The sequence below is a fragment of the Perca flavescens genome, chromosome 13, assembly GCF_004354835.1.
Source record: "Perca flavescens isolate YP-PL-M2 chromosome 13, PFLA_1.0, whole genome shotgun sequence".
Lineage (NCBI taxonomy): Eukaryota > Metazoa > Chordata > Actinopteri > Perciformes > Percidae > Perca > Perca flavescens.
The window spans coordinates 27886137-27908374 of NC_041343.1; the positions used below are offsets into that span (position 1 = coordinate 27886137).

At 38.5% G+C, this 22238-nt stretch overlaps 2 protein-coding genes across 5 annotated transcripts in view; both read right to left on the reverse strand.

The window, feature by feature from the left end:
* Positions 1-1635: 1635 nt before the first annotated feature.
* Positions 1636-19578, reverse strand: bckdk (branched chain ketoacid dehydrogenase kinase). Its single transcript, XM_028595858.1, has 11 exons — positions 19174-19578; positions 15499-15567; positions 15265-15375; positions 12144-12191; positions 9515-9634; positions 7635-7733; positions 6970-7043; positions 6316-6444; positions 5594-5683; positions 5109-5264; positions 1636-4780 (listed from the first exon to the last, which is right to left on the reverse strand). Exons 1-11 carry the CDS (start codon positions 19417-19419, stop codon positions 4636-4638), a joined length of 1287 nt encoding a protein of 428 aa, XP_028451659.1. The 5' UTR covers positions 19420-19578; the 3' UTR covers positions 1636-4635.
* A 2514-nt stretch (positions 19579-22092) lies between these two features.
* The window catches only part of lrwd1 (leucine-rich repeats and WD repeat domain containing 1), a 19633-nt gene continuing 19487 nt past the window's right edge, over positions 22093-22238 (reverse strand). For all 4 annotated transcript variants that reach the window (XM_028596081.1, XM_028596082.1, XM_028596083.1 and 1 more), the window contains exon 16: positions 22093-22238. This exon is cut by the window's right edge and continues 1043 nt beyond it. The gene's annotated coding sequence lies outside the window, so the exon portion shown is untranslated.

Below are 22238 nucleotides of genomic sequence, written 5' to 3' on the forward strand. Positions count from 1 at the left end.
ATTCTGGATCAGCTGGAGAGTCTTAAGGGACTTATTTGAGCAACCTGAAAGTAGGGAATTACAGTAGTCCAGCCTGGAAGTAACAAATGCATGGAATAGTTTTTCAGCATTGTTTTGAGACAGGATATTCCTAATTTTGGCAATGTTACAAAGATGAAAAAAGGCTGTTCTTGAGGTTTGTTTTAGATGGGCATTAAAGGATATATCCTGATCAAAAATAACCCCTAGATTTCTGACAGTAGTGCTGGAGGCCAGGGCAATACCATCCAGAGCAGCTATGTCTTTAGATAATGAGGTTCGGAGGTGTTTAGGGCCCAGCACAATAACTTCAGTTTTGTTAGAGTTTAACATCAGAAAATTATAGGTCATCCAGGATTTTATATCTTTAATGCACACTTGAAGTTTAGCTAGCTGACTGGTTTCGTCTGGTTTGATTGACAAGTATAATTGGGTGTCATCTGCATAACAGTGAAAGTTAATTGAGTGTTTCCTAATAATATTACCAAGAGGAAGCATATATAAGGAGAATAGAATTGGTCCAAGCACTGAGCCTTGTGGAACGCCATGGCTAACTTTAGCATACTTGGAGGATTTATCATTAACATTAACAAATTGAGATCGATCAGAGAAATAGGACTTAAACCAGCTTAGAGCAATTAGCAATTTCTACATAGCAATAGTTTATTTGATGACTTTCAATTTAAACAGTTTCATGAAACTGTTTAAATATTTTTTTTCAGGCAGACAGTACACATTTCATTCTACAGCTGCCAGATCCACAATTTTCAAGCCACCTTCAACATTTTACCAGTAACATTTTTGGAATAGAAGAAATTCTCAGAATTATTTTTTTGACATAGTATATTGACTTTTTTCAATATACTATAGTATGACTTATTATACCTTTTTGAGACATACTATACAATGGCTTTTTTTTCAACATTTTACACTATGACTTTTTATGATTTTTTCAACATACTATACTATGACTTTTTTATGACTTCTATCAACATACTATACTATGACGTTTTTATGACCTTTTCGACATGCTATACTATGACTTTTTTTAGCATTTTTATCGACGTACTATACTATGACTTTTCCATGACTTTTTTTTTAATGATTTTTTCAACATACTTTATTACTTTTTTTATACTATACTATGGGTTTTTCATGATTTTTTTTTATGTACAATGTCTTTTTTATGACTTTTTTCAACATACTATACTATGATTTGTTTTAATATAGTATACTGTTACTAATTTTTTCAAAATACTATACTATGGCTTTTTTATCACTTTTATAGACTTACCATTCTAGGACTTTTACTATACTATGCCTTTTTTTAAACATACAGTACATACTATGCTTTTTATGATTTTTTTTCAACATAATCATGCCATGAACACTTGAACTTTTTATTTTTCAATATACCATACCATTACTTTTTTTGACATACTATACTATGACTCTTTATGAGTTTTTTGACATACATACTATAATTTTTATTTTTATGACAAACTATACTATGACCTTTTCATGAAACTGTTTTCATATTTTTTTCAAACTGAAAATTCAACAGATTGATCACAAATGAGTAAAAAATAAAAAAAAAAATAAGACCAAATGAAGAGCTCATTTCCAACCAAGTAAAATTTAATGTCTAAAGAGTCCTGAACACAAAAGAAAACTAAATTCAGTCTAGGAGACAAAACACTCCATGGCAGCACATAGTCAGTAACATGACTCCAATATCTGGCTTTGTACTGGAGAGGATGTTGAAATGATTTCTTTTGTTTGTTTATTCTCATTTTGATCTGCAAAAATTACAAAATCAGACACATGGAAAATAGAAATGACCGTATACGTTGTACATCTTGTTCCCCTTCAAAAACTAAAATAATGCATTTCTCTTTATGAGCCAGCAGAGGGCAGACAGTACACATTACATTCTACAGCCTGGCAGCCAGATCCACAATTTTCAAGCAACTTTCAACATTTCACCATTTTTGGAATAAATCTCAGAATGATAATGATGGTTTCCTTTTAATGTATCTCAAAATGGACACAACCCTTTAAACATTGTTTACAGCGTCTGGCAGCTATGTGGTGTTAACTCCCCCTTTGTTTTACATGCATACAGTACATATTTACTACATCTTCAAAACCTTCAATGCCACAATAAACACATTAATGCATATACACGGCCGCAGCAAGAACACAAGTACAGATAACACAGGCCATTCTCGGTCACTCTGGAACTGGGAACTATACGGGGCTATTTTTGTTTCATACAATGTCAAAATAAATACAAGCCTTTCACAAATTAAATTTTTGCAGATTTAATATATCTTACGACTGAAATAACTGGTTCACTTATGTTTTCATAATGTCTCACAAGCTTCGAGGAACAAGTATATGTAAACTAATTTTGCATTTTGTTTGTGAGGGCAAATTCAAGTGAGCCAGTAGCTGAAATTGTAAGGTTAAGAAGTTCTGAATCTTATACTTTTGATAGATTTTCAAAGACAAAAAAAACAGTGCCATTTTCTCCATTAGGTAGGTTACAGTGTATATGATTCTAAAGCTCAAATCAATCCAAAATCAAAAGCTGTGTAAAGAAATAAACTGCTTTGAATCCTAACTTCTTATGGTTTCCAAAGTTCATAGATTTATCATCTAGCTCAAGATTCACAATTTCCTTTCTGATGAAAAAGAACAAAAACAGTATAAGCTAATATAATAACAAATGCTCCCAACAGATACAAAGTGTAAATTCAGGTTGATGTGTTGCTTCACAACTGGTGCCCACTGGGGAATGTTCAACAACAAGGAGGAGTGCTTGAGTTGGTTAATCATTTGGGCAAATTTCTAAACGTCAGGACTTGGCTTCTTGGTTATTCTCTGTACTGTATTATATAACTAACTGGAGACTCAGAAAGGCCAGGGTTTGTTAGACACATTAGGTTCATTATTTTCAGATCACAACTTGATTATTTTGTTTTATTATTTTAACTGATTATTTTTGTGGTACTCATTTGTAAGTTTTCAGGCTGAGAGGAATGACTGTAACCACCTTGGACAGATTTTGGATAGATGATGAGATAGTTCAGGTGACATAAGAAGAAAAAAAAGTTTGATAACAAGAGATAACCTTTTTATTTAGTAATTCTGATTAAAATGACGGGCTTAAAAAGCAAAAAACAAGATGGTTGCGTTTGTGCGTCTGTGAAGGATTGCATCCTCGTTGTTGCACTAGTGACTCTATATGCTTATAGGATCACAAAAGTGATAAGGGATGCAGCCATAAGGGGATCATGGCAGGTTTGTGGCCATACGTAACAGGTATTAACACACTTTTCTTTCAAAGTGGTCGGACGACATTGTTATTTTTGAAGCATCCCGAGACCTTTAGCAGTGACAAGTCGTTGGGGAACTGGGGGAATTTCTAAATTAGCTCCAAAAAAACTCAAAATACAAAAAATGTAAATAAAAATAAAAAATTACATTGTATGTACATTTGTCGTCTCAAGACATAATCAAGTTGTGCTCTGGAGAAAATGGACTTAAAAAAAAAGAAAAAAAAAAAAAAAAAAGTCTAGCAAGCTTAGCCGATCTGAACGTCCATAGTTAACAGTGCAGACAGTTTCTAAAAAAAAAATAATAATAATTCTATTCATTGTGCAAAGACCAACAACATCTGACATCAAACTACTGAAGCTGACTGACATGGTACATCTGTGTGAACCGATAAAGGCAACAAAATCAAGACAAGAAAAGTCGGCATGCGGTTGAAGGACTAGCGTCACACAGTAAGGCAACTGAACAACTCGGTTGGCTTCTCTGCCTGAAGGCTCCACAAAAATACTGCTGAACAAAGATGTTAGATGAGCTTTTGGTGTTTCGGAAGTTTTTTTTTTTCTGAGCTGAATTCAAGAGATGGTTTTTTAGAATATCACTATGGTTTGTCAAGAATTGAGGTTTTACAGCACATGCTTTAGCACTTAAGTTATACTTGTGTACTGCGGTTTTCCCTCGTAGACCTTAGATTTAGATACAAACAGCCGATAACGTAGCGGAGGGATCCCGTTATTCAGACTACATGGATCATTGTGAAACATGCAAGCAGCTTTGGGCACTTTGAGGAGATTTTGACAGGATTGCTGGAGTATCTCAGACGTTGTATTTGAAACATTGAATCATCAAACTGTCTGATCTTATTTTGAGACTATGAAACTTCAAAGTGAACTTCTTTAAAACTGAAGCTTTCTTTCGTTCCTTCCACATTAACGTCAATGTCCACTATCATGCACAGTTTGTCCCGATAACCTAAACATTAAAAAATTCATACTCCTGTTAAAACTTCAAGACGACATGCCACAGGGTACAAAACACTAACAACTATAATCATCGACTTCAGAGCTAACATAGCTTATAATCAGAAAGGCAAAAACAAAACAAAAAACAAGTAGTGGGTTGGTGAATTTGGGAGCTTTCTGACAACATACTGTGTGTAGGCTATCACTTTGTGGACCAAAGTCCTGTAGTCCATTCCAGCCGTAGCTGGTAGGAAACGCTCTGCACTGCTGCATGGCCTGATTCCCTAGGTTGGGATCTACGAGGATGACCGAAGCTTTACACTCGGAAGCTCTCTCCTTTGCCGTCAATGTGGCGCAGACGAAGGTAGACATCAGTGCCGATGCCCTGCATAGACTGTACGGACAGAGAACCGCCCAGGTACTCAGCGTAGGCCCTGGACGTGGGCAAGCCAAAACCAAACCTGCAGAAGACAAAGACACAGACTTTTAGAAATCAACTGTCAATGCCAGAATGCGTGGTACCTTTTTTGTTAGTGTAGACTTAGGCAAAATCTAAAAAAAACCCACCTCATTTCAATGATTACACAAGCCAGGTCAAAGGGATACTTGGCTGATTTCAATCTAGCTCTGTGTCATCTTTGTGTGGGAACACACTATTTATCTAAACACACTGCCCACACTGGCATGACACAGAGCTGGATTTAAAATCAACAAAATATCTCTCTAAGTGCCATTTCCTCTACATTTGTAAAAACTAAACAAGTACATTGTGCACTTTTAAATTCTCACCCATGCATAGGGTTGGACTGGTTTCCACTGTTGGTAATGTTGTTGAACAAGTTGCTCATGCGGGGATCCTGTGCACTCTCCTCAGCCGTGCTAAAGTGGTAGTCCATCACCTTGTCTATAATATTGTGAGGAATGCCGCCGCCACGGTCGGAAATCCTTAAAGATAAAAATAAAAAATAAAAAAGTTATCTTTGGATGCTTTGAGCAACACAGCAGTCGACTAGTGTCCTTTTCTTTGGCTTAAATGAAAACCCTCCAGCTTTCTTAAAACACCAGCTAAGACTTGTATTTTCATACTTAAGGCAAGGAGTTAATGGCAGCCACGCCGTAGGATTAGATTTATAGTTAAGTGTTGGATCTTATCCTTTGATAGCAACACCTGAAAGGCCTCTCCAGACAAACACCCCTATGGAACTTGAATATTGCTTTATAAATAAGTATTTTTCTTTTAAACAAGTAGCAATTGTACAGACATAGCCGCTCACCTGATGACAAAATCAATGTCGTTATTGGCAATGGTGACGACCACATCAGGCACATTGTATGGGGTGTCCAGATGGCTTTCCATGGTGGCCCTGAGGAGACAAATAAACAGATGTCATGGGGAGTAAATGGTCAGTGTGCAATAGGGCTTTGACTTTTGCCCAAAAATCATATTCGAAGTTAGTTTGTTTATTAATATTTGAATATTTATTAATAATATTTTGACAATTAAATGCCTTCAGTTTAAAAAAAAAAAAAATTAAAAGTCAGACCCTGGATTAAACACAAACAGTATGCTTTCGACAGGAAGTTTGGAGCTTTCACCGTAGCCTACGTAAAGTGGTCTGATGTTTATACTCGTGTGCGCGTCGAACCAGTGTGTGTGGGCGGTGTTGCCAACTTAGCGACTTTTTTTTCACAAAAGCAACTAGCGACAAATCTGGCGACTTTCTGTAAAATAAAAGAGTCGCCAGTATTGTCCAGCGAGCACGCAATGTATTTCTCTCCTGTGGCCGCCGAAACAGTCACCTCTCTCTTCTGTTGTGTGACTGAGGAATGTAATGTAATTGTAGGTTGTACAGAGAACTGACTGTATCATTCCATCCAAACTTGAGAAAAAGAAAATGCTACGCTGTGATTTCCATCGCTAGATATCAAGGTCTTTCAACACCAGGAGATGGATCAACACCGACATGTGCAGTATATGTATGAGTGGTGAGGTTACCTCATGGCATTCTTGAGGAGCTCGGGCAGGATGTAATCCAGAGGCAGAGGGATGAAGGGGAAGCGAGCTGCTACGTGTCCATTGATCCTCACTCTGGGCGAGTTACCGTACTGGTGCTCACACAGGCGCCTGGTGGACCGGAGGAACTGTTAATGTTTACCATGGTCACCATCCCAGTTTAGTGTGTTAGCAGGCTAGCATTTGATAATTAGCACTAAACGCAAAGTAAAGCTGAGGCTGAAGGGAATGTCATTAGTTTTGCAGGTATTTGGTCATAAACCAAAATATAGTACAGATTTTGACTGGATGATGGTGCTAGATAAAAACTTAAGGGGTCAGCAAAGCTATTACAACTCATACTAAAGGACAATTTATGCTTTTGCGTTAAATCATTACACATTGATCCTTTCCAAGCTGATTATTAGTCCACAAAGTGTGAGAACTTTCTGTAAAGTCTGTAAAAATCACAGACTCTAAAAAGGTCATTTTGATAAGATTACAGAAGGTAAACAAGGACGATAGCTCATATCTCATTCACAGCTCCAGGCGCTGAAACGCGTTTGTTTTTGAGTTTATCAGCTGAACTTTGACTCAGTCAACAAAGTGCTCATTGAGAAGGGGAAAGTCATCTAAAGGGGATAAATAAACACTTACCTGGCAAAGTCCACCCACTTCTCGACGATCTTTTTTGGGGAGAGACGTCTGCATATCATCCCAACAAAATCAGGCTGAAACAAGAACAGAAACATTAACTTTTCACTCAAATCAAAGAAACCGTATATATATTTTTTTAAATAATTGACTATAGTTTTTCTCAATCTGTAATAATAATAATAATAATAATAATAATAATGATAATAATAATAGTGATAATCTTAATTTATAGAGCACTCAAAATCCACCGCTGTAGTTGTGTGGGATTTTTTTCTCCTAGATCCAGCTCCTTAACTAATTCACTTGATGCGACAAAAAATACCATTTCAACTGCAAAAACTTGCTTCCCAACAGTTAAAAATATTCCCCAACAAATGCACTGTATCCTCTTGTTTAAGTAATGTTTGCTAAAAACTACAATGACCAGTTGTTTTAGGAAATGACGGAGCTTTTTAAAAGATCCATGTCTTCAGTAGGAACTAATGGGCTTTGGGCTGAGAGCTACATACAAAATGGGAAAGTCAGACGTTACTGGGAAATGTGACGTAGAATAACTTGGACAACCAACCAGCCTAACTCTAGGCTAACCACATATCCTGCTCCAGGGAAACAACAAAGGACAAATGTTTAAACTAAGTTTGAATCCCAGAAACACTCAGATGTACATTGTCCTCGTGAAGGGCGAGGTGGTGCGTGGCCAACATTCGGATTCCCAGACGAGAGCACAGTGTTGTATCCAGGAAGCTGCGGATGATTGCCTCATCCTGCAATAGTAGGAAAAAACAGCTCAGCAAAAAATGACAGATTCAAGAAACCTTTAGCTTCTTGTGGGTGATAGAATGCAAAACCGAGTTTACCTTGTCATAGTTGAATTACGACAGTTCGGTGGGTAAAATAGGACATACATAGAACCTCAAAGTCCCATTGACAACTCTTTCCTATGCAAAAACAATTTGAAACTGCTGCTGAAAACGGTCAAATCTCAACCAAGCTAAAAGTTGATGTCAACTCCTCAACTCGTCCTTATTTGGCTCTACCTTCTATCTTTGTAACGCCCCAAAATGTACGTAGGCCACTGACTGATCGGAGGTCAGTTAGTCTTCTGAATAGGTCACGCAGATCTCAGAAATTTTATACATTGTTTGTCTGCCATTTCATTACTAGATTCACTTCTGAGACTTTTTTATGCAAGAAATCAACTATGTAGAGCTCAAATATGGGCCGTTTTACTAAAATTGATGGCTAATTGCAAATTCTGTATGACTGTGTCGGACTTCAGGAGCTCCACAATCTGCCGTGACAGGCGGCGACTGCCGGCCGGGTTTGATACCTTCCCGGTCGGCCTCTCCCCCTTCACAGACCCGCTATATGAGCTGGAGCTCTGTCAGGATCTCACACACGAGCTGCGCTGTGTACTTTAGAAAAGAAGAAAGTTTGGAAGTTTTTCCAAGGATATTGAAAATGAACCACGGTCGTAAATGCAGTGTTCCAGGCTGTAAAACGGAATACTGGCCCAGAGAAAAGTGTTCAGCACCAGTATATCGGACAATAGAGCGAGTGGTGGATCTAACGTAGCGCTGCAGAGGACGTGCTTGCAGGGATTCACTGTCCGCTAAATTTCCCTGCGCTGACTAGCTACAGGGTGAGTTGTGATTCTTTGGTGGAGGTTTTTTATGTCCCAAGGGTAACGTTACAACAACACTAGTTATAATGAAAGTGTCGAAACATTTTGTCTCGGCTGTTTTAGCCACGCCCGGGCATGTCTGTACTTTTGGTAACAGTTGGTAACAGACAGTGTGTCTGTGTGTGTGTGTGTGTGTGTGTGTGTGTGTGTGTGTGTGTGTGTGTGTGTGTGTGTGTGTGTGTGTGTGTGTGTGTGTGTATGTGTGCGTGCAGCTCTGTGTCTGTCTGTCTGTGTCTGTAGTGCTGTCTGTCTGTCTCGTCAGAGCAAAGTCCGACACGTCATACCAAATTTGCAATTAGCCATCAATTTTCGTAAAACGGCCCACATTTGAGCTTTACATAGTTGATTTCTTGTGTAAAAAAAGTCTCCGAAGTGAATTTAGTAATGAAATAGCAGACAAATAATGTATAACTTTGCACTGTCTCAAATATGAGACCTGCTGTCTCATCTCCAGTGTATGTGTATGTGCTTCACTCAAACAATCAGCGCGCAGCTCATCTAAATATTCATGAGCATACCATATTTGGAAGAAAAGCTGTCGTCCCAAATAGGGCCATATTCACAGAACCATAGAATAGCACCTGGGCCATTTCCAGCCCAACCAATGTTACATAACCCATTAGGAGACCTTAAGGAACAGTGTGAAATACCCTATATAACCAGTCTATCACCCCTTTAAGACATGAATTTAGAACCTTAACAGAATCGTTCCAACAGCTGAAGGACCCTTAAATTACGCTGATGAACGTATAGAAATGTTCTCAATTAAATACTCTACACAGGCTATCATTACAAAGTCATTTGTGGGGAATCCTTTCCAACATGGGGTCGATCCTGGAGTTTTGGAGGTGTATTGGTTACCTGGATGTGTCGGCGACACTCTCTGAAGCCCTGGGCCAGCATGGTGACCACATCTTTGTGGTCGTCCAGCAGCTGCTGCACCAGTTTACAGAACTGTGCCTCCTCGTCCTGATCCTTGATCTGTAAACAGAAAGGGACACTTCAAATCTACTCTTTAAAATGGGACGTCATTATAAAGCTCTACTAAGACAGGCCTTTTATATACTTTTAAGTATATTTTATGTTTTATTAAGGTTTTTTTTGTTCCCGTTTAAATTTGATGTTAATGCAACACTTCCTCCATGTTTACCTGTTGTCAAATTCAGCATACAGAGCGTAGGCCTGCATGATAAATCGTTATAAAATCGTAATCTCGATCCACCCCTGTTCGCGATTTTATTTTTAAATGACTTAAAAAAAAAAGATTTTCTCCTTCAATTAATTTATTGAAAGCATTTGACATGGACATTTTTTAATTATGTAAAGACATGTTTAAGGAGTTCAGATAGAGCCTGTATCAGGGCCATATTTAGTGTATGTAGTATTTATTTGGTAGCCTACTGTACTTAAATGACCAGTATGTACTTTATCTTCTTTATTCATTGAAGCCTCTGTGTTTACAGGCTTGTGGTGATGCACAATGTGCTATACGTGCCAAAAAAAAAAAAAAAAAAAATCTGTGTTTGGCACTGCCAATTTGTATTGTTAAATAAACATACTTCGTGAGAAAAAAATCGTGGCAGAGAATCGTGATATTAATTCTAAGCTAAAAAAATCGTGATTCATATTTTTCCCCGAATCGTGCAGGTTCACTTTGTCTCTTTTTCCCCCCCCAGAAAACAGAAATATTTAAGTTTTTACTCAAACCATCAATGAAACTTTTTAATGTGAAAAGCCTGCAGAAAGTGTGATTCCACTGACAGTAGCTTCAAAATGATTAAAAAAACAACAACTGCAAAGTAGACGCTACTTGAATTAATGAGCGAATGAAAACATTATTTCTTTTTTTATTAGTGCTGTGGAAATATGCATTATGTACATTCTTAATACATTATAATTTACCTATTACAGTATAGGTAACTCCACCCCCTTTTTAATGTGGTTTCAGCCTTTTTTTAGTTTATTGGCTATAGCACCCAGTAAAAGATAAAAGATCTTATGTTCTCCGATAATCAAATATCTATTTCTTAACCCACATAACAGTTCAGAACTATTATAGTCAACTCCTGCTGGTGTCATAAGAGCCCTTTTTTCTGTTCATCAACATCAGAAAAGTTAAACTACATACAGCATGTTGGTGCATACCTTTACATGTATGCAAGATGCTTTTTTAGCTAGCATAGAAAGCGGTAGGGCAACATTTCAGATCAGACTAATAAATCTAAATGTAGGAACAAACGTGTCTACAGTGCAGAACAGAAAACGTGCTCAGCAGGTCTGGTGCTCTCTACAGTTTGAACTCTACTAACACAGAACCAAATGAACAAACTTATCACATCTTCCAAGAGCTCAACAAATGGGAAAAGAGTTAAATACAGAGCCGAGGCTTAGGCGTTTTACTGTCACGGTCAACCAAGAAATAACTGAAGAAGCCTGGCTTACATTCCACACTGTGCATGTTTACAGAAACTCAATCCATCCTGAACTTGGGCTGGGCGATATACAGCGGTTCCCCTAGGTTGACTGCTTCAGCCTGGCGGATGGGTCTGGAGGGGTGCTACCACCACACCAAATTCTGCTCTCAAGTGAAGGCACTTATTATATTTATCCACTACTTTTCAACGACAATGTTATCTTCACTTTAACTGCAGTTTAGATAACACACTCGACTGTCGTGCTGTTACAAACGTGAACTAACCAGACACTTGCCTCGTTCGTGGATTCACGGCAGTGCGTTGCTGCAGAATGATTAGAGGGAAAACGCAATGGATATCTGCCATTATTTTTGGTATATATATATAAAAAAAAAAATTAATTAAGTCTATATGAAATGGTAAAACAACTGAATTAAATTAATGAAAAGTATTTTCTCATTTTATTAAGAACTTTAGTGCAAAATGAACACAACGTGCAAGGATCAGAGTGTAAAACGTCATGCAAATGACGTAAATATTTCCATAATGCAGTTCGGCCACTAGTTTTTCCGACATTTGCGATAGCAACCATATAGAAAAATTTCATTTAAAATTTTTATATCGTTATTTTAGATATCAATTTAGTGCCCAGAGAACTTAAAAAGGCACAACAATCTTCTGAGTGCAACTGGGAATAGACGCATTTTGTAAAAAATAAAAAACAAAGAAAGGTGTTTGTGAAACATGAGGGTTTGCATCTTTTTGCGGTTTATTCTTACCTGTAAAACCTGAATAATGGGAGAAAAAAAAAAAAACTTTGGAACATGGAAATAGGAGTCAGGGCAACACACGGATTGGCTAAGTGCTGAACAGATCGACCAATCCTGGGACTGCTACATGCAGGCAGATCAAAAGTCTTGACAACAAATGTTCACACTTCCCGTTTATGATCATGAGTAAAACCGCTCCCTGAGAAATGAAGTCATGACCCTGTGTGTGGGTTTCCGGTTTGTGTGTGTGTGTGTGTGTGTGTGTGTGTGTGTGTGTGTGTGTGTGTGTGTGTGTGTCTCACTCACCGAGGGAAAGTCACTGAGCATGTGGTAGGCTCTGATGTACAGTTCATGCTGCAAGAAAGCACAGGAGAGGCTTTAGTTAGACAGATTTTCTGTGATTGTCCATCCAACCATTAAGCATCACATCACCGGCCCCCTGACTGGGCCCCGCACCACTGACAAGTCACACGTGGCTAATATTACAGAACATTTCAGGATGCGTCCAAACAAAGTTGAACAACTCCTCCCCAGGAAACATTAAACTTTAATTCATAATCTGGATGTGTATCTGTTGAAACTCAAAAATCAGCTTCAAGTATTGTTTTCTTTTTGATAGAAAAGCTGATAGAGCAAGTAAAGCCCCCGACCTACATTACAACTGGTGGTGTTATAAAAGGAGCGACGCTTTATGTAATCTGCACAGACGAGCTCCAGAAAGGAAGGAATCTAGGTGAAAGTTCATCAGCAAGACATGAAGAGTTGGTCAATCGTACTGCTGGGAAAAACAATGTTCCCACCCTGGAGACAAACCACAAACTCCCACTCAAAATAAAAGAAACATGATAAGTGTTTCCGCGACCATGAATAGGATAAGTAGTTACAGATAACTGATGAATGATCAAGTTGATACATCCAGACTCATTTCATTGTTTGTGAATCTGTGTGCAAATAGTTTCTTTTAAGATAATTTTTTTGGGCCTTTATTTATAGAGGACAGCTGAATACATGAAAAGGGGAGGGAGGGGGGGAATGACATGCAGCAAAGGGCCGCAGGTTGGAGTTGAACTCTGGGCCACAGCATCTAGGAGTAAACCTCTATATATGGGCGCCTGCTCTACCAGGTAAACTACCCAGGCGCCCCCAGCCATGCAGATAGTTTTGGGGATTTTATTGGCTGAGGTTCTGAGAAATCTCTGTGTGTGGCTTATGCCACCACATTCATACAAGGGGGTTTAAAGGAATTTAGTTTGTCCCAAGTGGCATTTGAAAAACTCAACTACAATGTGCCTTTCCACGAACTGTGCCCTGGTTGCTCTGGATATTCAAAACGTCACTGTGGACAGTTGTCACTGGAATGACCTTCTCCTGAAGAAACCAGTCCCTATGAAAAGTTTTAGAAGTAGGAAGTGTTTGGAAATTGTCACGGGCAGAAGAGCATTTAACAGAACAAGTGTAGTACGTATCACTGGTTCATACAATAGGAGACGACCCCCAGAAATTTCTACTTAGCTACAGGCTAATTAACTTACTTTTTAACTAGCTAGCAAACAATGTAATGTTTTGTTGAGGAAAAGCTACAGGCTAATTAACTGACTTTTTTTTTTTTCAAACCATGTATTTATTGAAATGTTTGTACATTTTACAGACAAAAACAGTACAAGGCACATAACATAAAACTGACTTTTTAGCTAGCTAGCAAACAATGTAATGTTTTTTGTGGAATAGCTACAGGCTAATTAACTCACTTCTTAACTAACTAGCAAACAATGTAATGTTTTGTTGAGGAATAGAGACCAAAATGTATGGTTTACCCTCTTTTGTAGCCTACTTACTAGGTCCCAGCAGCCCAATAAACTATTTAATTTTGGTTTACATCAGTTACCTTGTTTCACTTAAATATAATTTGTTTTGATTTGTGCAACACAGGTATGCTTAATTTTTAACCTGGATTTACTTGGTTTAAACCTAGTTTTGCTAAACTTTGATTCAAACTAATCTTAGATTAAATTAATCCTTGTTGGTGCAACCCAGCCTAAGATGTCAGTCCTGGTTATATTTGAGTGAAAACAATGGAACTGTGTGGGGAATTTAGCAGCCTGGAGCATAGGAATAAAATTAATCTCATTCTATTTCTATGATCTGGAGTCATGTTTGAGTTTAGGTTTGAGTTTAGTTAATTTATGAAAGGGCACAGCGCAAATTAATAAAACACATGATTTCCCATGGGTTAAAAAAAGCCAGAATTTTTCATCTGTAGTCCCCTGCCTTCGATGTTAAAAAAAATACAAAAACAACAACAAAAGCAAATATATATATATATATATATATATATATATATATATATATATATATATATATATATATATATATATATATATATATATATATATATATATATATATATATATATACACACACACACACACACACTGACCATCCAGTGTTTTAGCTGCTCAGCAAAAGACGTATATGTGTTTAACTGTCTGATGTGGTTTGGGATTGAATTCCACTCTCTTGACCCTCTTATGGACCAGGCTGACTGACTAAGAGAACTTTTCCGCATCGGAATAATACAGTCTCCTCTTGAGGATCCTCCTGTGACTCGAACAGTATCTGATCTTCTGTTGATATAGACAACAAGTGGCGGTGGAGCTAGGTTATGAGTGACTTTATATACCAAACCTACGTTTACATATTTCATTAGGTCTTCCCAGCTTAAAAGCTGGTATTTCTTCAAAATTAAGCAGTGATGGAAATGCTTAGTTTTTTTATCTAAAGTTTTTATGGCCTGTTTGTATAGTGATTCAATTGGTTTCAGTGTGCTATTGTTGGCCTGGGACCAGCTTGTCAAACAATAAGTCAGATGGGTGAAAATCATAGAATGTAAGAACATTTTGGCAGCCTCTGTAGACATGTGATTTCTGATGGAACGAAAATTAGCAACATTTAACTTGATTGATTGACTTGATTGATTTTTGTGATGTTGTTGATACATGAGCTCAGCTTCACGTTTTCAGAATTGTGTGCAAAGTTCAATTTGTGTGTGTATATACACACCAGAAAAAAAGAAAAAAACTGTACACAGCATTTTTTCCTGGCAAAATGTTACGCCAGGAAAACTGCAAATATATAAATATTGCAATATTTCATCAGTGAGCCACTAAATAGGGGTTTGTATAATTCAGGTTACTCATAAAAGTAAAATTAGCTCCTGTGTCGTTCGAAGCTGGGGACAGACTATTACCTATCTACACCTTAAGAATTTCCTTCCTTTCATTCAAAGTTCATCCATGACACTCCTGTGATGTGGCCCAGTTGTCGCTTTCTTATTATAGAATCTGCTGCATGGCTGACACTCCCTTGCTTCATGTACAGCTCCAACACTGTAGCCAGGAGCAGTGTGTCTTGAGAATTGTGTTCTTACCACTTGCAGAATGGTGGGGTTGCAGCCAATGATGAAAGGCAAACTGCGGAAGCCCTTGATGCGATGGGAGATTCGTACAGGCAGCTCTTTGTGTAGGTACTTGGCACTGCTCTGAGATCACATGCACACACAGATGATAGAGAAAAGCAAGTGAGTAAAAAGTCACAGAGATCAAAGAGCTTCTCATTAAAAAGGTACACTTGGCAGTTCTCTCAATGTGGCTGAAATATTTACCAAGACGTGGTGTCCATCGGGAGACTTTCCAGAATACAGCAGGGTTGCTAAGGTCAGTCGCACTGAGGCCTGGGGAGACATTAACACGTACGATCACATACACATTTACAGTCGCAGGTCACGTCACACGTCATGAAAAACGTGTCTATTTTGCTATTGGAGAGACTATCACGTGTTAAGAGCAGGGCTGGGTATGATTTAAATAAAAAAAATTTACAATACCTGTACCAATACCAGCAAAGGGATACCGATACCCAGAGAGCACTTCATTTGATGCTTTTTTCCCTACTTCATTCTATACCCATCATGTGAATGTGAATGGAAGCAGCAGGTGTCATGATAGTGGGCCAATCACCCATTGCATTTAACCGAAGATCGCTTGCAGCGATTGGCTGCGAGCAAACAAATAGATTTTTTTTCTATATCAGGGTGCAAAAAGGATCGAAAGCAGGTATGGTTTGACTGGAGAAGTTTTGACACAACTCGGTACTGGGTTGTTTCGGCCGATACCTTAGCAGATTGCAGATTAACTCAGTAAGGTACTAATTTAAATGCATTTAAATGTATAAAATATATATTTTTGTGTGCAGGGAGTCGACCAGGCTCAGCCACAGAAAGTCACTAATGCTCATCATGTATTATGGGGGAGAAACCTGTTATGTGTCTCCAATCAGTAAGCGGATAAGGACTGGATTACCAATTCAATGGACAACTTTACACCTACAGGACAATGATGTGCAACATGATCCCAAAGTAGCACATGGTCACATCAACATGATAGGCACGCTAGTGTAAAAAGTCTTGAAAATCAACTGTACTAAGTGTTAAGAATATGTAGCTGTTGACACATATTAAACCTGCTTGTAAAGACAGCCTTGATAATATAGCTGCAGCCAATAACATCAAGGTTTTATTTAGGTAAGCTCAGCATTGGTATTGTCAATGCCTGCTAAAACCCTGTTTACACCGTGCACTAACATGCAATCTGTTTGGATAAGAAAACATGGATGTCAAGGAAAGGTGTAAAAAAACAGCAGATGGCAATTATGATTGGATCAGCCAGATCACATCTGGAGGTAGTTAGGCTCACATTGGGATCAGATCTCATGTTAATACTAGGGCTGGGTGAAAAAATTATTTGTTTGAGTGACCTGATATCAATTAAAAAATCCCAAAATTGATCTTTCATATATGCTTGTTTACCTGTTGAGGTGGTGAATTGACCCTCTTTTTTGGGGGGTCACTTCTTAATGTAAACATAAACCTGGTGCATTAGAAAAATATTTGAGGTTTGCGTCTTGCTCTGTACAATTTACAGATAAGTTGTCTGAGAATCTCTTTTATATCCAAGCAAAATTGGTATTGTAACTGAAATGTCCTTAACCTAATTGATATTGATATTGAATCGGAAATGTTACTGAATCAGGACCTTTTCATTCGGAATTGAATTGGAAAATCACTGCCGATGCCCAGCCCTAGTTAATACCAGGTGTAAATAAGGGCCTGGCAGTCTGGAACACCTAAGTCAAACAGCTATTAATTGTAAAAGCTGAAGCTGCGTTTACCCTGCTATAGTCTATATCCACGACGTTCCACTTCTGGGATTGCTCCGGTTCCGCCGAAATGCCACCTGATGTCCCTCTTTTCGGCCGGATGTACGTTACCTTCCGCTTTCTTTGTGTTGTAATTTTAAACTCCGGTGGATTTCTGAGGACTATGGTTAACTGCTCCTCAAATCTCTGCAGGGTAAATCCAGACAGCTAGCTAGACTATCTGTCCAATCTGAGTTTTTTTGTTGCACGATTAAAACATCCTTTGATCGAACACACGTTCCACCAAAACAAGTTCCTTCCCGAGGCTATTTTGCAGAGGCACCGTGTAGGCTGGGACGATTCGTCGGCGTAGTCAAATAGAGGTTAATCTCTCATACACTACTCTTTTTGCACTTGCTCGGTTTACTTTAAGTTTTTATTTTTGTATTCCTCCTGAAAGTGACTGTATTTTGTGGTTGGATTGATGGCCTATATCTGGCTTCAGGTTGCACTACAAATTCATTTTACTTGAACAGTGCAGTGTTAAACAAGTTTAATAAATAGATTTGAACTTTATTGAAATTTGTTTTGTGTAAATTGTTAATAATTGAGCAATGGGAAAATAATCACTAATTGAAAAGTTAGGCTAATCGTTAGATTGGTCGACAAATCGAAAAAATAATCGCTAGATTAATCGTTTAAAAAATAATCGTTTGGGAGAGCCCTAGCACCGTGGCTCCGCCCAAGATGATTGTGACTGGTTTAAAGAAATGCCAATAAATCAGAGTACTTTTTTCTCCCATCCCGCAATGCTGCGTGGACTAGGCAGACTCTCCTCTGCATTGCTGTGAAGGAAGGTCTGGCAATGCGAGACTAACGCGGCTAGGACGATGTGAAAAGGTTGTCTCAAGTGCTTCTGCGCAGATCTGGAAGGTACACAATGTACACATGGGAAATCTAACCTGATTGTGGCTCAAGAGAAAAGAGTCACAAGACAAAAACTGCAGCTGACCGCAATCAGCCACGTGTGTGGTCTTTGAGATCAGTGGCTACATGCACTTACATTTGCATTTTATACAACCACATTTTTCAATTTCAGTTTACAACATTAGAGTAGGGCATTGTATGATTTGAACATTACATGCAGCTGCAAATTCCTTCCTCATTCAACTGTGAAGAAATACTTGCAGTGTGTGTGTGTGTGTTTTGCTCCACACTTAGTGAAAAAAAGATGACCAGACAGCTGGAAATCATATGACACACTATTGAGGCATCCATTTTCTTGCCAGGCATACGAACTCTTTGGAAAATAACGGTTTGAAAAAACGAAAGAAAAGATGTTTAACAAATAAGAGGAAGGAGGTTGCTGTGGACTTTGTAGATGCATTTGTGGGTAAAGAGCTATCCATGTTTGACGTTTCCGTAAATACAATTATAAGTTGTTTGTATAATGAACTGACTGAGTTTAACTTGACCTCCATTGCTTTAACGTAACACCGAATGACCGCTTTGTATTGGCAGCTTTTCTCGGTCAACATCAGTGACAACAAATAATGTGAGCTGGCAATATATCTTAACATGATGGAGTCACTTTGTTCGAGATTAAAGAATGTCAGTAGCTAAACATAATTTTATCATGGAGCTGCATTCACGTCCTGTGGAGAAAATCGGTCAATAGCGGTTAGGACTAACGTAACTGGCTAGGTCATTTTGAATTTTCAACAATATGTATTTTCGTTTACCCTTAACATTGCAATATCTGGCAAACAAATATAAAAGTAGTTACTAGTGTTTTGATTTAATATAGCATTACGTTGTATTTACATTATTTAAAATAAATAAATAACTGCAGACATTAATCACAGGTGTTTTATTGGTGACAGTTTCTCCAAGTTGGAGAGAGAAGTCGAGTTTTTTCCCCGAGTAGGCCTACTTACGTAGCTAATTTAGCCAGCTAACGTTAGCTTTGAAGCGGATCGGTCATCCATGGAGGAGAAAAAACGTATTTGATTGTCTTTTCAGTGTCAATGAACGCAACACAAACCTTGCTAACAGCTAGCATTACTATCAAGCTACATCTAGCTTACTCCCTCGTTGCCCCGTTCGGGAAGGTGCATCGGCAAAAAAAAAGTCACTTCATTACCTTTTCTGCGGAAACGTCGATTGCGGACTGGTTGTAAAAGGACGTGACAGTCTTCGACCGCTCTCTTGCCATCTCTGAAAACCCCTGCATCGAGGACGTGGACCGAAATCTGCGGCTTCCCGGGCTTGACATCAGCGGCACTGTTTTGGTGAGGGGATCCAGCAGGAGGCTGCCCAGCCTCGGCCTGGCCCTGCAGGTAGCACCGCTCAGCATCTCCGCCGCTATACTTCTCAGTCCCGGACGCATGTGGAAACGAGCAGTGTGTGTGAACACGGCTGTCCTGTTCCCGTACTAGCACTAAATTCTAGAGTTGCAACGAGGCCATTAGGGTCGCGTCGTAATGGTGCACAAAGGCACGCTACGTATCTGAGTACAGTAGAGAGAGGGTACAGGAAGGGCTTTGTGCGCATTGGCCAGTGGGAGAGAGATCTGGGGCGACGACATGAAAGATGAACCAATCAGTCCGTTAGAGGCGGAGCGAAGAACCACACCAACAACACACAGTGTCCCGCTGCCGTCGGTAAACAAGTATCTGAGCCTGATCGGATCCCTCTATTACTCTCCAAACCCCAAACACAAATAAGATAAGACTATCCTGGGGGAAATTGCTGTGCAGCAGTTGCAATACAAAATTCAAAGAGTGCAGTTACAAAGAATGAAATATACAAAAGATAACAAATAAGTTTAAGTACTGCAACATATAACTAATTTGAAATATTGATATATTGTTGTATAGCTTAACCTATAATAACAAAGAATCATGTATTAGTTTATTCATATTTTGTATTTGTTATCTAGCTAAATATGCGAAGTCACTAAAGCTGTCAAATAAATGTAGTGGAGTAAAAAGTGCAATAGTGGCTTCCAAAATGTAGTCGACTGTAACGTAGCATAAAATGGAAATACTCAAAATTGTACTTAAGTACAGTACTTAGTAAATACTTTGTTACATTCCACCATTGGTCCTTATTAGTGATTAGAAATAGTAGTTGTAGTAGTTCATGGCGTAGCAGGGCACTGCAGCGCATTACAGGGTGTAGCAGGGCGTAGCTGTTGTCGTGGTCCTGCTCCACACCCTGCAGTGCCCTGCTACGCCCTGGAGAGCGTAGCAGGGTGTAGCAGGGCGCAGAGCAGGACCACAGTGACAGCTGCAACCATGATTTAGGTGCCACCCAAATCCAAGGAAAACTGCTGGGCGAAAAAAACAGGTAGGGCTGTCCTCGAATAAAGAAATTCTTAGTCGACTAACACTGATACGATTTTGTCGACTAATCGATTAGTTGATTTAATTGACAGAGCTGTGCGCTTTGAGAGGTGGTTAAGACTAGAAAAGAACAATATAAATGTAGTTAATTAACCATCTGTAAAACTGAGTTTCTCCACAATTAATCCTCCAAAAGCACCACTTTAAATCTTGTGTTTACCATAAATGTGCTCATTAAGCATGAATAAGACTAAAAAATAATAATAATAAAAAATGACTAATAGACTAAAGAAATCTTAGTCAACTAAGTCCAAAATGACCGATTAATCGACTAAGAGGTGGCAGCCCTAAAAACAGGCACGGAGTAGTCTCACTTTGCCAGACCTTCCTGCACAGCGCTGTGGAGGAGAGTCTGACTAGTCCACATAGCATTCTGGGATGGGAGAGAAACGTGCTCTGGGTTATTGGCGTTTCTTTAAACCAATCACAATCGTCATGGGCGGCACTAAGCTCCGCACTGAGCCGCTGTGAAGGAAGGAACTTGTTTAGGTGGAACGTTCAAAAGTTGTTTTTGTCGTGCCGGCGAAAACTCAGATTGGACAGATAGTCTAGCTAGCTGTCTCAATTTACCACTCAGATGTACATTTCTCTATATTTCTCATCTCAGCAAGAAAAGAACGTGGTACCCAATCATTAAACAGAAGACAAGGATGACACATCATGGGGAAAAGGAAATCTGCTTTTACACTGAGCAGGGATCAGATTTGGAGCAGGAGTTGATCTGTGAGTTATAGCCTACAGTTTTACTAATCATTGTTTTCCTTTCATTATTCATGAATAGCTTGTAATAATATCTAGTCCCAAACTAGATTTTAAGCAGGACCTTGTGGCTTTATTAGTTAGTTTCTCATCCCAGTCTCCAAAGTCCACATTACTCTATAGTTGTACAACTTTTTTTGCCTGTGAAGTTGATATCTTCAAACATCTGTACCCGTACCCCGGAGTCATCTTTTTAAACATTTGCAGTTATTCTTGGAATAAAAAACAAAAAAGTGCTGATTGCTCCCAGCCTTTAAATAATTTAAAAGAGCCGCAGGGGTATCGCCACCAGATGATTGTCTTACACATGGAGGTGAGGCACACTTGGACACAATGACATGGAGTTAATAAAACATGGAGTCTGTTCTGATACTAGTTCATGATATGAAATAACTTGACATTGTCAAGCTGTCTGTCCACCTATCTAAATGATTAAAAAAAAAAAAAAGCACATTAATAATTATATTTTCCATGAGAACAATGAGGAAACTAGCAGAAAATGTATTATCCGTCCAAATAAATGTGATTCAACCACATCTTTTTTTTTTTTTTTTTTTTTTTTTTTTTTTTTTTTTTTGGTTGCTCAAATACATTTAAGCTTATTTAATGTTATATGCAAGGAGTTGTGAGCAGCTTACAGAGGGATTAATCACAAGGTGTAAAGGAAATCTCATTTAATTCTTAAAACTCAAAAGGACCGAGGATTCCTGGTAACCTAGTGGTTAGCATTTACATGTCCCCAGTTTGATTATGCCAGGGCCCTTGTAATGTATTAAAATAAAACAAAATAGTCTGGTTTATTAATAATACAGGTGACATTTTAAATAATGTAAGATATTAATACCAGTTTTGTGTAGTCTGTCCTTTCCATCTCACAACTGCACACAAGAATGAAATAAAATGCAGTAAGTTTGATTTGTTAAATCAAGATATTTGTAAACTTGACATGTAAAAACATGGTGGGCTGCACACAGAAACCCAGGTAGAGTAGAAGAACTGCAGGATTACAGCAGACAGAAACACACTTTGCTGCATTTAATTT